Source organism: Leucoraja erinacea, chromosome 11 (assembly GCF_028641065.1).
Source record: "Leucoraja erinacea ecotype New England chromosome 11, Leri_hhj_1, whole genome shotgun sequence".
NCBI classification, from domain to species: Eukaryota; Metazoa; Chordata; class Chondrichthyes; order Rajiformes; family Rajidae; genus Leucoraja; species Leucoraja erinaceus.
The window spans coordinates 8,207,055-8,221,551 of NC_073387.1; the positions used below are offsets into that span (position 1 = coordinate 8,207,055).

A 14,497-nucleotide genomic window follows, 5' to 3' on the forward strand; every position below is an offset into this window, starting at 1 on the left:
TGGGCAGAAATAAGTACATAAGGATACTGATTCCAATCTTCTGGTCACTCATTAATCTGGTGAAGTTCTCTCTTCAGGAAGCCCCTGACTTAGTTGATCCAAATTTCTCTTTACCTTGTTTATGAAAATCTCTTACAATCAATCCTCTATTTTCTTTCCCTGTGTGATGGACAGAATCTTCTCCAGGTCCCCACTCCCTTTAAAACACAGAGATCTTATGTTTACACAACCAGTCATTGAAGACTGTAATTATTATCTCTATTAATGAGTCAATGGAAGTTAGTGAAGTGGAATCCACCCACCACAGCATCCATCTCAGGAATGTAGGCACTCTATTAATATTCAACTGGCTCACAACACAGTTGACCAGCTCCACTGCCCCTGGGTCAGATCTGTCACTGTTGATAATTTTGTGGTGTGCTTACTCGGTGCTTTATTCCTGTATTTATTGCAATAAAAGCTGGATTGGATGCGGCTGAAGTTTGTTAATAAGCATCAACATAAACCATGAATCAGAGACAGTAACTACAACAGGATTAGAGCAGTGTATCCAAATAATGATTACATCGCAAGATAAGATTAAAGGTTGAGTCTACTAACATTACACATATTCCATTTTCTTCATAATTGCCTGTCTTGAAAACAGAAGCATGTCATGTTGATAAAATTCAACATTATTGCTCCCAATTCACTACAACTCCTTACATTTAGACCTGTGGCTACAAGATAAGGCAGCAGAGAACGAGAAAGGCTTCAAATAGTGGCTACCATGAACATTGCTCCTCACACATTTGTACAATTGAATTACTGTCGGACTGAGAGAGGATAGGAGTAATGCTAAAGATGAGGGATTGGGGGATCAGAAAGCGGAAGTCATCATAGAGACGAATATTTACTATATACATCAATGATTTAAATGAAGGGATTCAAAGTAACATTAGCAAATTTGCAGATGACACAAAGCTGGGTGGCAGTGTGAACTGTGAGGAGGATGCTCTGAGAATACAGGGTGACTTGGACAGGTTGGGTGAATGGGCAGATGCATGGCAGATGCAGTTTAATGTGGATAAATGTGAGGTTATCCACTTTAGTAGCAAAATCAGGAAGGCAGATTACTATCTAAATGGCGTCAAGTTTGGAAAAGAGGAAGTACAACAGGATCTGAGAGTCCTTGTTCATCAGTCAATAAATGTAAGCATGCAGGTACAGCAGGCAGTGAAGAAAGCGAATGGCATGTTGGCCTTTATAACAAGAGGAGCATCAAGGGCCTTCTGCAGATGTATAGGGCCCTAGTGAGATCACACCTGGAGTATTGTGTGCAGATTTGGTCCCCTAATTTGAGGAAGGACATTCTTGATATTGAGGGAGGGCAGCATAGGTTTACAAGGTTAATTCCCTCGATAGAAGGACTGTCATATGCTGAGAAAATGGAACGGCTGGGCTTGTATACTAGAGTTTAGAAGGATGAGAGGGTATCTCATTGAAATATATAACATTATTAACGATTTGGGCATGCTCGAGGCAGGAAACATGTTCCCGATGTTTGGGGAGACCAGAACCAGGGGCCACAGTTTAAGAATAAGGGTTAAGCCATTTAGAACGGAGACGAGGGAATACTTTTTCTCACAGAGAGTTGTGAGTCTGTGGAATTCTCAGCCTCAGAGTATGGTGGAGGCCGGTTCTCTGTATACTTTCAAGAGAGAGCTAGATAGGGCTCTTAAAGATAGCGGAATCAGGGGATATGGGGAGAAGGCAAGAATGGGGTTCTGATTGGAGATTATCAGCCATGATCACATTAAATGATGGTGCTGGCTCAAAGGGTCGAATGGCCTACTCCTGCACCTACTGTCTAGTGTCTATTGAAGGGCGTGTGAGGTATCTTGGGCATAGAACCAGAGGAGATAGGATAGAGTCAAGGTACCTGGAGGGAAATGATTTCAGTGGGACAGGAGCAGGTAGAAACAATGGGTCTGCCAGGGCAGCTGTGTTAATGGATTTTGGGGAGAAGGTAAAACTGGGCTGTACGGGGTTGGGGAATGATAAGGTTGGAGGTTGTGGGGGGCAGGCAGCTGGAAGTTATGCAATCAGAAATAGTTTGAGAGATTATGGCCTGGTATTCATCTGTGGGATCGTGGTCCAAGAATAAGTAGGAGGAGGTGTCCGAGAGTTGGTGCCTGGCCTCAGTGCGGTAGAGGTCAGCTTGCCTGAAGAAGGATCTCGACCTGAAACGTTAGCTATTCCTTTTCTCCAGAGATGCTGCGTAACCCGCTGAGTCACTCCAGCTTTCTCTGTCTATCTACTGTAGGATTGATACAGCCTCAACGTAATCAAATAAGGTTTTACAATTTTCATCCATCCTCATCAATCTAATCGTACCTAGTGCAAAAATTACTCAATATGTTCCAGTGGCTTCATGGATAACTCCCAGCAATTGACGTACTTCCCACCTGCTCTAAATAAACAGTGATTCCATTGCCTGCAGCCATTTGTACTCCAAAGATCAAAAAGCACTTATTCAATCTACTTGTATACACATGAAAGAGGGAGTGGTGGGAACATCCCATTCACACAGAGAAGAAATAGTGGGAGATTCAGGACAGGGCAATTAATTAAATAGACAAGAGGACCCTTGAATAGTTTGTTGCTGCTTTAACTTTCCATCAATGTGTCTAAAGGGCCTGTCCCACTTTCACGAGGTAATTCACGAATTCCCCCGAGTTTTCCTCTTGATTCAAACTCGCAGAATGTTCGTAAAGAGTCCGTAGGAGGCCGTAGGAGTTCGTAGATATTGTAGCGGCTCGTTATGCCAGCCGTAGGTACTCGTGGCATCAGGTAAACCGGGACATTTTTTCCAGCCTGGTAAAAAATGTCCATGAGTAAAAAAATGGTCGGGGTGAAAGAAATTGCAACTTTTTACTCGTAAGGAGGGCATCCAAATAGTAGTGGGAATTCGTAAACATACTCGTAGGAGTTCGCGAACATAGTAGTGGAAGGTCGTAGGAGTTTGTAGATTACCACGATCTTGATTTTTTTTTTTTAGGTCCTTTAAACTCGGCAGAGGTTTTGAATTAAGTCTTGAAAGTGGGACAGGCCCTTAAGCGTATGGAACGTCCTGGTTGGAGAGAAAAAAATGAATTTTATCAGCACGATTTGGTTTGGTTTTCTAATCCCATGTCTATTTATCCCATGCATTAACAATAGATGGGAACTCATCCATTAATAACAACTGAATACCTGGTTTTAAGCGGTGAAGGTACAATGTGATTAGCTATATATTGTTCCTGCAGCGTTGTGCATCACTGTGTGCAACTCCTCCTGTCTTTGATTTCCTCAGCTTCTACAAAGCAAACTACGTACAAAAGTTCCAGTACTCAAGACCAGTCCGAAAAGGAGTAGCAGATCCAGACAATGAATTTGCCGTAAGAGACATGTATTTATTATGCTCATCAATATTAAGCAAATTTGTAAAGAAACATGTCACGTTGTAATTTTTTTTTAGTCAGAAATGAGGCCTTTGGTTTTTTTTCTTACTAAATCTGGTGTTTCCCCAATAGAAAGATAAACTACAGAGCTCAAAACATTGCTAAGAAAAGACATGACAAAAATATTCTCTTTTAACTTGTGTAGGAAGGAACTGCAGATGCTGGTTTAAACCGAAGACAGACACAAAATTCTGGAGTAAGTCAGCGGGCCAGGCAGCATCTCTGGAGAGAAGGATTGGGTTATATTTCAGGTCGAGACCCTTCTTCAGATGGGGCACGACCCGAAACATGTTCCATTGCTATTCTCCAGCGATGCTGCCTGTCCCACTGAGTTACTCCAGCATTTTATGTCCATCTCTCCTGTATCATTCTGTTAAAACAGTCACTTCTATACTTGGAAAATAAGTAAGTTATTAATCATTAATTTATTTCTTACAGTCCATGTGGATAGAGAGGACCACTTTCGTCACTGTTTATAAACTACCTGGCATTCTCCGTTGGTTTGAAGTCAGTTCTATTTTTCCTGTGAGTACAACATTTCTCATATCAATCCTCATATACTTGTAAATATCCTTGAAAGGTAACAGTGCACTCACCTGTTAACTGTGGCAATAATATGAACCCAACTGGAAACTGTGCTATAATATCTCACCCATCTGTAACTGTGCCTATTATACCACACTCACCTGTAACTGTGCAGGTAGTACCTCATTCACCCAGTATCTGTGCCCATATCATCATACTAACACAGTAACTGTGTCTGCAACAACATACTTACAGTACTATATAACTGTGTCTGTAACATCATAAAAGATACAAGATGCAAGATATATTTATTTGTCACGTGTGCCAGTTGGCACAGTGAAATGTGGTCACCATACAGCCATACAATAACAATAAAGAACACAACACGTGATCGAGTTCAACATAAAACCTCCACCACACAGCAGAATCAAAGGTTTCCCACTGTGAGGGAAGGCACCAAAGTCAGTCATCTTCCTCTGATATTCACCCGTGGTCGGAGCCTCCTGAGGCCTCCGCAGTCGCCGCTATGGGCAGCCCGCCGCTCAGGTCCGCTCGCCGGGATGTTGGAACTCTAACGTCGAGACTGGAGGCCAACCACAAATCGGAGGACCTCCAAATCGGTCGCTTCCTACCAGAGTCCGCGGCTCCCGACGTCCCCAGGCCGCGCCGGGCGGATATTCATGCTGGCGGCCCTCGGCAAATGGCCCCAGGACGCCGCATCCTGTGGCCCTTGGCAACTACTTGGTAACTACATTACTTGGTAACTGTGCTTGTAACAACAAACTCACCCAGTAATTGATGGGACTATCATCACCTGTGTCCACAACACCAGATGCACTTGTTCATGTAACTACCAAACACCATCTCCCCAGTAATAACACTAGGTATAAACTTGTCTGTGTTCAAATGCACTCTACACATTCACATACATTCCATTATCATATTAGCATGAGTGTACATAATAGCATCATAATCAGGATGAGAATACAAGTGTCATTGTTAGTTCTAAAATTTCCAGAGAGTAGAAATAAGGAACTGCAGATGCTGGATTACAAAAAAAGACATAAAGTGCTGGAGTAACTTAGCAATTTGAGCAGCTTTCTCTGGAGAACATGGATGGGTGATGTTTCAGAACAATACCCTTATTCAGACTGCCCTTACCAACTTTAATCTCACCCCCTCTGAACGCACAGCCCTCTGAGTCTGAAGAAGGATCCCGACTCGAAACATCACCTATGGATGTTCTCCAGAGATGCTGCCTGACCCGCTGAGTTACTCCAGCACTTTGTGTCTTCTCAAATTACCACCGCAGACATGGATCATTTTTAGCCTGCAGTTTTGTTAATTAAAAATGTTAGACTAGGGCATGATTATGTCTGTTTGTTGCTGTTAAATGACAGCTAGATTTGCTCATGAGATAACATCACAATAGTCTCTAATAAGCTTGTGCTATCTATCTGAGATCACCTTTGTTCTCATTATAAATAAGTGAACCTAATTACACACACTTAGTACAAAAGTTAAAATGTGAAGTTACTATAAATCAGAAATAAATACAGAAACTAATGCAGTAATACTGAGCTGGTTAGGCAGCATCTGATTATCTCGGATAGGTAATTATTTCACTCCACCCGATGACACCCGGAAGCCAATTTTTTTTGCTGTGTTACAGAGCACCATCAGTCCCCTGGAAAATGCGATTGAGACGATGGAGAAAACTAATGAGAAGATCCTCACCCTGATCACCCAGTACCAGGGTGATGATCACCTCCCTATCAACCCGCTCTCCATGTTGCTCAACGGCATTGTGGATCCAGCAGTCATGGGAGGATTTGCTAAATATGAGAAGGTAAAGAACATATTGGTTTGCTCAAAAGCTTGCTTTAGTAACGTAATCAAGGAACTAGCAAATTGTAAAAGCCCATCTGGTTCACTAATGGCTTTTAGGGAAGGAAACCTTTACAGCAACTCACAGAGTAAACCATCTGATCGGGATACACACAAAAAGCTGCTGTAACTCAGCGAGTCAGACAGCATCTCTGGAGAAAAGGAATAGGTGATGTTTCGGGTCGTAACCCATTCTCAGAAATTTCATGTTTAGGAAAGAATCGCATTGGAGAGCTGACTGAAACATAAAAGAATGAGGAAACTAAATTCAATTTTTGAGCAATCATTTGCGATATTTCTGCTCCTATATGGGCTCATTGTGCTAACCCCTGCTTGGTGTTATTTTATTACACGTTTATTTTTTAAGATTGTGTGCTAATGTTTTAAAAACAGCTGCTAGAAAAGAGAGACCCACAGGATGAGTGTTATATAGCATTCACAGTGGTGGTCTAAGTTAAATGGCTATTGAAAATGCACATGGAATACTCAACTGAAAAACAAAGAAACGTTACTGAAGATCCAGTTTGACAGCTGGAATCTCACATTCATTTCTGGCCAGCACTTCAGAAGGATGTTAAGGAGGCAGAAGAGTTGTGGCTTTGACAAAAAGAATGAGAGACCTTGGGTGTATGAGAGGATAGTGATAGGGAGAGGATGGAGTGACTGAGGGTACGGGGGTCAAGCAAGGATGGAAATTTCTGAATCAAAAAATGATTTTTATGAATTTGTTTGAAAACACACACACAAACACAAATGAATGCGTTTGAAAACACATACACATTGACACAGATACTCACATACACAGATTTGGCACACAAAACATTCACACACATGCATGTACATAGAGTTGCACACATGCATATACAGTACATGCATACACTTAGCACACCTTCACATACATCTTCACACTTATACATCCACATGTGCACACACACATTCAGATGTGCATGCATTGTGTGTGTATGTGAACCCAGACATGTGTGCGTGCACGCATACACTCAAGCATAATGCATGCAGTGTGCGATAAAATGGGTTTATTTTGATGTGAGCTATGAAATGATACATGACATTGGATGGATATAAGCTCATAGGGACAGATTAGATTAGTGCAACATTAGTTTCTTTCATGCTTCATTAAGGAGAGAATCAGATACTGTTACAGGTGATAAAAATGTAATGTGCACATGTCCAGTGAAAATGTAATGTACATCAAATGCCCTGTTATTGCTCAGGGTACAGATAATATAAGAGCACTGAAGGAACCTGATGATGATTGGTCATTAAGTCATCTGTGAAGCATGGTTTACAGAACACAGCAGTACATAAAATGCACATAATAGAAAACACTCTCTAACAAAATATACATGAACCCAAAGGAAGGCACTGGTGCCCCTAACCAATTATGGGGCATCAAGTAATGTCTTTCAACTGAGTTACAGCAAAAGAGTCAGCCATCTCAACAGACCCATTGCTCGTGGTAATCTAAAGCTCCAGTCGTTTACACGAATAAAATGCAGACAATGCTCAGAATAAACAAATAGTTGAGCAATGGCCATGAATAGAGGCTCAAGCAAGTCTCTGCAAGTCCTATGGGGCGGAGACTTTAGATTCAACTGAAGAAATATCCAACATTGCAACAATAATTTTGAAATAAATAATTCCTGTGTAGCAAAGATCTAATGGGGTATCACAGTGTTGAAAAGCATCACTTCTTTCTTTCCAGTATTGTTTTATCTGTGTGGGAAGGAACTGCAGATGCTGGCTTAAATCAAAGATAGACATAAAATGCTGGAGTAATTCAACGGAACAGGAAGCACCTTCCCGGGAAAGAAGGAATGGGTAACGTTTTGGGATGAGACCCTTCTTCAGACCTAAAGACATCTGAAGAAGGGTCTTGACCCAATAAGTCATCCTTTCCTTCTCTCCAGATATGCTGCCTGTCCCGCTGAGTTACTCCAGCATTTTGTGTCTATCTTATTGTTGTATCTGTAATAGCTTATAATATGCCCAGAAGACGTGTGGCATGCACAGCCTTCTTTGTGGAGAGGAGGACAACTCTTCTATTTGATTTTATTTGATTGTGCACGCCGGGTTGATTGCATTCGTCCAAACAGGGTGGACCACGTGAAGGTTGCTATCTTCCATCCCTAAAAACATATTACCTAATGTTGACACAATTGCAATCTCTTTCAGGTAAAGATGTCTCGATTGTGAAATAGCACCTTGTTGTTGATGAGCTGGTTGTTGTCCTTTTCCTGACATCTGGTGCTCACTCTTGATATCAGGAGTCACACAACAACATTGTTTATCCTTAATGACATAAATTAGAGCGGAAAGCTTCAATCTACAACCATCATGGAGCAATCTCATTCAAACTCAGAATATGCCGTGCTAGCTAATTGTTACTTTGCTATTTAAGGAGGCACTCCGCCGACACCAGGAGACATGACTGGGCAGCTATAAACCCAGACACCTTCCAAAGTCCATCTCCGTCATTTAGCTGCTGAGTCATCAACTGTGGTAATTCTCCTAAGTGGTAATTCTGCTGGATCTGGTCTACTACTGTAAATAGCTCAGTCGAAGCTCCCCCTAGTCTAGTTTCAGTCAATAAACTACTGAATCAAGCACTTGAGCAACTAAACTTTATTTTGGATAACACAACACAAATTCCCCTATACAATACCTAACCATCGCGGGTTCGATCCTTGTATCTGCTTGGCCAAGCCCTTCTAGCCTCAGTATTTAAGAAGAAACTGCAGATGCTGGATTCTAGCCTCATGCAAGCAGAGACACTCCAAAAGGTCACGCAGTCCCAAGCGTTCTTCCAGTAGATCGACATCGAGGGAGCTACCTTTTATAGGTCCCCGAACCTTGAGGGGCTGATCCACATGGGGGTGGTCTCCATACGGTCCAATAACACATATCGATTAACACAGTACATGATAGACAGTTCCCTAACCCAATAACACAATAACTAATTCAATGTATCCGACGAAGCTTCTAGATGGAAGTTAACAGAGATGAATTATGCAACATGTGTCCTGGGATTCAGACAATCCAGACAAAGCTCAACATCTCAACCAATGAACAACTATCCAAATAAGGGTTTGCAACATTATTTACACAATGTATATCTGGTTTGCATTGACCCAATCAGTTCCATGCAATTTACACCTTATTGTAAGAACCAGCAGATGTCTCATGCTTTCCCTGCAGCTTTTATCTAGGCTCCAGACAAACTGGCACCATTCAGCAGCTTGTCCCAGTTCTGCAAAAGGCACATTTAACTTGACCAAAATGGCCTAGCTGCACAGAAGCCTTTACTCAATTTTAATGTCCTGACTGCTCCAATTTAGCCAGGATTAGCACTACTGGAGCTACTGCTGAAGCCCTGACAGGGAACTCAGTGTGGGTTGAGAATCTCAATGCAAAGACATCCCTAGAGGATATTGAGAGACATTGCATCCTACTTGAACCTCACAGATGAACAATGCATTGGTCGGCTCATGTTCTCCAAGACTGTTCTCGCCGAGATGTATGATCTTCTGCAAGAGGGTCATTTATCACACTTTCCCTACTTGGACTACTCTCTCCATCAGGATCAAGCACACTCTCATCTTCCCTGTCACAGGATCTTTCTATGTGGCCTAAGCAGATCTCAGCATGGTCTCCCAATACTCTGCTCACCACAGCATCAGAGTTCACCCAAGCATTATATGTGCAGAGAAATAATCCCATCTGCTCGGTGCAGTGATATATCAGATACTGGATGTGCCAACATTGCTGGTTAATGTTAGCATAGACAACCATTGATTACACTCTTCTGCTGATAAGGATCTCAAGCAGAACTCATATCTTTTCATCAACAAACCTGCAGGAAAGGTTTCCACTCCTGTCATGTGCAGATCTTTGTGGGCATGAGAAGAATTTCATATTGGCGAAGTACGAAGGAAGGCTCTAGGAAGCTCCTCATGCAAAGTGAGTCTGCACAGCTGGGTATTTTCAACATCCATCACTGCCCAGTGTTGATGAATCCCAGGGACCAGAATTTACTCTCCTGGCTCCTCACACCAAGGCGCTCCGATACGATAGCAGCTGGGTACATAAGGCCATAAGGAATAGGAGTAGAATTAGGCCATTTGGCCCATCAAGTCTACTGTGCCATTCAATCATGGCTGATCTATCTCTCTCTCCTAACCCCATTCTCCTGCCTTCTCCCCATAACCCCTGACATCTGTACTAATCAAGAATCTATCTATCTCTGCCTTAAAAATATCCACTGACTTGGCCTCCACAGCCTTCAGTGGCTAAGAATTCCATAAAGAATGTGTGCCTTCTGTGGCAAAGAATTGGTACAAGTACAAAAGACATGCCAGTACTGGTGCAGGAATGGAAAATGGCAATGGATTCCCCATGGTGGGATTCTGCTACCTGTATTACTTGGGGGTCAGCTTGCAGGACCTGGAGGTTTCATTATTGTGTCATGTAGACTGTCCAATGCTGAAAACCATTTACAGAGGGAGAAGGGCATAGAGGACCAAGAGCTTTGAGGTCACGAGGTGAAGACTGAAGCGAGAGCAGGAAAATTTAAGACTGGCAAGGGATGTCCTTGCTCAATGTCCTTGGAAGCAAGCATTACCAGCACTGATAATCAGCCACTCCAACAGGAAGTGAGGCTTCTCTTGAGGAACCAGCCAGATTATTGCAGCCAATTCAAACAATGTGATTCTCTTAATTTGCCAATCAATACTATCATAGTACATTAATAAAGCACAGAGCCCAGGCCGTGCATAATGTCCCTCTCATCCTGCAATGAATATAACATATGAAGTTATAACTCTCTGCTCTGATTATCACAATGACAATATCTCCATCCCAAAGAGTGTCTCCTTATGTATGTCCTGTGAATAGTTGTGTGTAAATCGCGCTGACCTATCCTGTCAGGAGATTAGTTATTTTTCAGCAATCCCCAATCCTGGAGGACATCTCCTGCCTGGATCCTATGGTGGTTCTATAAAGACTCATGACTCCCCATCCCTCCAAACCTCTTGGCACTTGGGACCTTATGTATCTCATCGAACAAGGCTGCTATCTTCATCATTGCAACCATAGTGCTTGCTGCAGTTGTGTGGTTACCATGAAACGTGTGCCTTTAAGGCCTATTGCACTTGTGAGTTTACTGTACAGCAAAGTGTGGGAAGCCATGCTAGAATAAGTGATGTCCCACTGAGAATTTTGTATGTTCTGTTTCTGGATGCAAATTGTCTGAATGCGGTGTCACCATAGATTTGTGTTCATTTTACTCATTTTTCACACTCATAATTTTTCATAGCATGATACAGTATGTAACAATATTTTAACACATCAGCAACACGTACCAGCCAGATTCTGGCAGGAGTATTTAAAATGGGCTATCTTACAAAAACACTTTGATACTATTTAGGTAGAAGGCAATGTGTGGTTTTGAATCCATAATTAATCTGTTCTTTCAGGCTTTTTTCACAGAGGTTTATTCAAATGAGCATGCAGGAGATTGGGAGAAACTGGCTCGATTAAAGGATCTCATAGCATGGCAGGTAAGAATAGAGCATGGATCAGTGCATCAAATCCTTTAAATTCTTGCACAAACACCTAACTCTTTAATATACTCATATGTTCCATATTGATTCCACTAAGATTCATCACACAGTGGATAGATACAAAGTGCTGGAGTAGCTCAGCGGGTCAGGCGGAATCTCTGGAGAAAAAGGATAGGGGACATTTCAGGTCGAGACACTTCAGACTACTTCAGTTTGAAGAAGGGTCTTGGCCCAAAATCTCACCCATTCTTTTTCTCCAGAGATGCTGCCTGACCCATTGCGTTACTCCAGCGCTCTGTGTCTTTTTCAGTGTGTGATATTTGTTTTTTAAAAATTTCTTGTGAAATCCTAGCACCGATACTGCAGTGACATGTTACAAATCAGAACTGGTTCTTGTGGCCCCTAGATGACTTGCCTCAGCTGTCAGATCATAGGTTGTCGCCAACCATTTTCATTGAACTAGTTTGTATTCACATCCATACATCTTTAGATGTTTACATTGATCTAGCAATAATTCCTTCTGCAACAATGCTATTTTTTTTAAATCAAGAACCCTGTATTTACATGGGTAACACAGCATAACTGGTAAAGATTCACAATCACTGATATAACATCTAATTATGCAACAAAGCTTCAGTGATTAAGAATCAAATCCCCTCTTCTAAAACAATATAATGTGGAGTTAAGTAGACAACTTCCATATGCTAATTCTGATAACCACTAAACAAAAGTGTTATTGAACCACAGTAGCAAAAAACACACTTGGTAATATCCCCCTGATTTATTTTCAGATTTTTTTACCATTGTGATCAAAAAATAATGCTTAGTTCCTTAAAACTCCAGGATAATCCCAAGGCATTGCCTGATCCTATCCTTTCTCCTGGAAGCTTTGTGAATAGGAGCAAAAGACAGAAAATGTGTGCTGCATTTTTGGACTGCATTCCTGTTTGAGAAGATTTGGTGATTTTTGGTGAAGGCAGTAATAAAATATATTTTCCGAAAAGGATAATTAGTATAGAAGTTGGGAGGTCAGGTTCCAGTTATATTAGAGGCTGGAGAGACCACATTTAGAATATTGTGCTCAGTTCTGGGCATCATGTTATAGGAAAGATATTGTCAAGCTGGAAAAGGTGCAGAGAAGATTCATGAGGATGTTTCCAGGACATTGCTATAGTGTGAGGTTGAGCAGGGTAGGAGTCTATTCTTGGAGCACAGGAAGATGAGGGGTGATCTTGGATGATGGGGGGGCAGTGTTAGCTGTGAGGAGGATGCTAGGAGGCTGCAAGGTGACTTGGATAGACTGGGTGAGTGGGCAAATGCATGGCAGATGCAGTATAATGTGGATAAATGTGAGGTTATCCACCTTGGTGGCAAAAACAGGAAAGTAGATTATTATCTGAATGGTGGCCGATTAGGAAAGGGGGAGATGCAATGAGACCTGGGTGTCATGGTACACCATTCATTAAAAGTAGGCATGCAGGTCCAGCAGGCAGTGAAGAAGGCGAATGGTATGTTAGCATTCATAGCAAAAGGATTTGAGTATAGGAGCAGGGAGGTTCTACTGCATTTGTATAGGGTCTTGGTGAGACCACACCTGGAGTATTGCGTACAGTTTTGGTCTCCTAATCTGAGGAAAGACATTCTTGCCATAGAGGGAGTACAGAGAAGGTTCACCAGACTGATTCCTGGAATGTCAGGACTTTCATATGAAGAAAGACTGGATAGACTCTGTTTGTACTCGCTAGAATTTAGAAGGTTGAGGGGGGATCTTATAGAAACTTACAAAATTCTTAAGGGGTTGGACAAGCTAGATGCAGGAAGATTGTTCCCGACGTTGGGGAAGTCCAGAAGAAGGGGTCACAGTTGGATGATCAGCCATGATCATATTGAATGGCGGTGCAGGCTCGAAGGGCCGAATGGCCTACTCCTGCACCTATTTTCTATGTTTCTATGTTTCTATCTTAGCAGGAATAGATCGGGTAGACGCACAGAGTCTCTTGCCCAGAGTAGGGGGATCAAGAACCCGAGGTTATTGGTTTGAACTGAGAGGGGGAAAGATTTAATAGAAACCTGAGGGGTAACTTTTTCACACAGAAGGTGGTGGAGGTATGGTATGAGCTGCTGGAGGAGGTAGTTGAGGTAGGTAGTATTGCAATGTTTAGGAAACATTTGGTCCAGATACATGGATTGGACAGGTTTAGAGGGATATGGGCCAAACTCACTCAGGTGGGACTAGTGTAGATGGGACATGTTTGTTGGTGTGGGCAAGTTGAGCCACAGGGCTCTTTTCCACACTAAGTGGCTCTATGATATTAACTTGTCTGTTGACTGTTGTCTCATAAGGAGTTGTGCTATGAATGATCCTCCATGACCACAAAAGAATAAGATCGCTAGCCCCATATTTGTGGCACTCAGGTTTACAAAGTGCAAACTTAAGCTTGTTTTTATACATATCAAAGCAGAACATTTCGGGATCAATGAGCTTGGTCCTTAGCTCTGTCACCACCCTTCAAAATACAGCAGTAGCATCTACCTTTCACCAGATGGCACCTGGTGACTGTGATTTGCTGTTATCAACTCACAGGAGAAAAAGCATTTCACGTTGATAGACACAAAAAGCTGGAGTAACTCAGCGGGACAGGCAGCATCTCTGGAGAAAAGGAATAGGTGTCGTTCTGGGTCGAAACCCTTCTTCAAAATGAGAGTCAGGGGAAAGGGAAATGAGAGATATAGACAGTGATGTAGAGAGATATTGAACAAATGAATGAAAGATATACAAAATAGTATCGATGATTAGGCTATAGGCTGTGTGAAAACGGGTTAGACAATGACAATCAACAAGACTGCTTTGAAGCTCGTACAATGACGGGTGGGGGCGGGGTGGAGAGAGAGGGAATGCAAGGGTTAATTGATGTTAGAGAAATCCATATTTAAATATGAGGTGCTCTTCAATTTGCACTTGATCTCACTGTTTTCACGCTGACTGGTTCTCAGCTGTTACTCACTAATACTCAGCCACAATCT

At 42.2% G+C, this 14,497-nt stretch overlaps 1 protein-coding gene and 1 long non-coding RNA gene across 6 annotated transcripts in view; one reads left to right on the forward strand and one right to left on the reverse strand.

Moving 5' to 3' along the window:
* LOC129701436 (dedicator of cytokinesis protein 2-like) overlaps positions 1-14,497 on the forward strand; it is a 671,641-nt gene that overhangs the window by 642,247 nt on the left and 14,897 nt on the right. Inside the window, exons 43-46 of the mRNA XM_055642616.1 lie at positions 3,335-3,419; positions 3,921-4,007; positions 5,680-5,856; positions 11,387-11,470. Of these exons, the coding sequence (XP_055498591.1) occupies positions 3,335-3,419; positions 3,921-4,007; positions 5,680-5,856; positions 11,387-11,470 (433 nt within the window). The remainder of the gene's footprint in view (positions 1-3,334; positions 3,420-3,920; positions 4,008-5,679; positions 5,857-11,386; positions 11,471-14,497) is intronic.
* The window catches only part of LOC129701438 (uncharacterized), a 68,648-nt gene that overhangs the window by 21,158 nt on the left and 32,993 nt on the right, over positions 1-14,497 (reverse strand). Inside the window, exon 2 of one of the 5 annotated variants that reach the window (XR_008724196.1) lies at positions 3,919-4,005. The exons of the other annotated variants lie outside the window; for them this stretch is intronic. This is a non-coding gene — a long non-coding RNA (uncharacterized LOC129701438). The remainder of the gene's footprint in view (positions 1-3,918; positions 4,006-14,497) is intronic. 5 annotated transcript variants of the gene reach the window in all.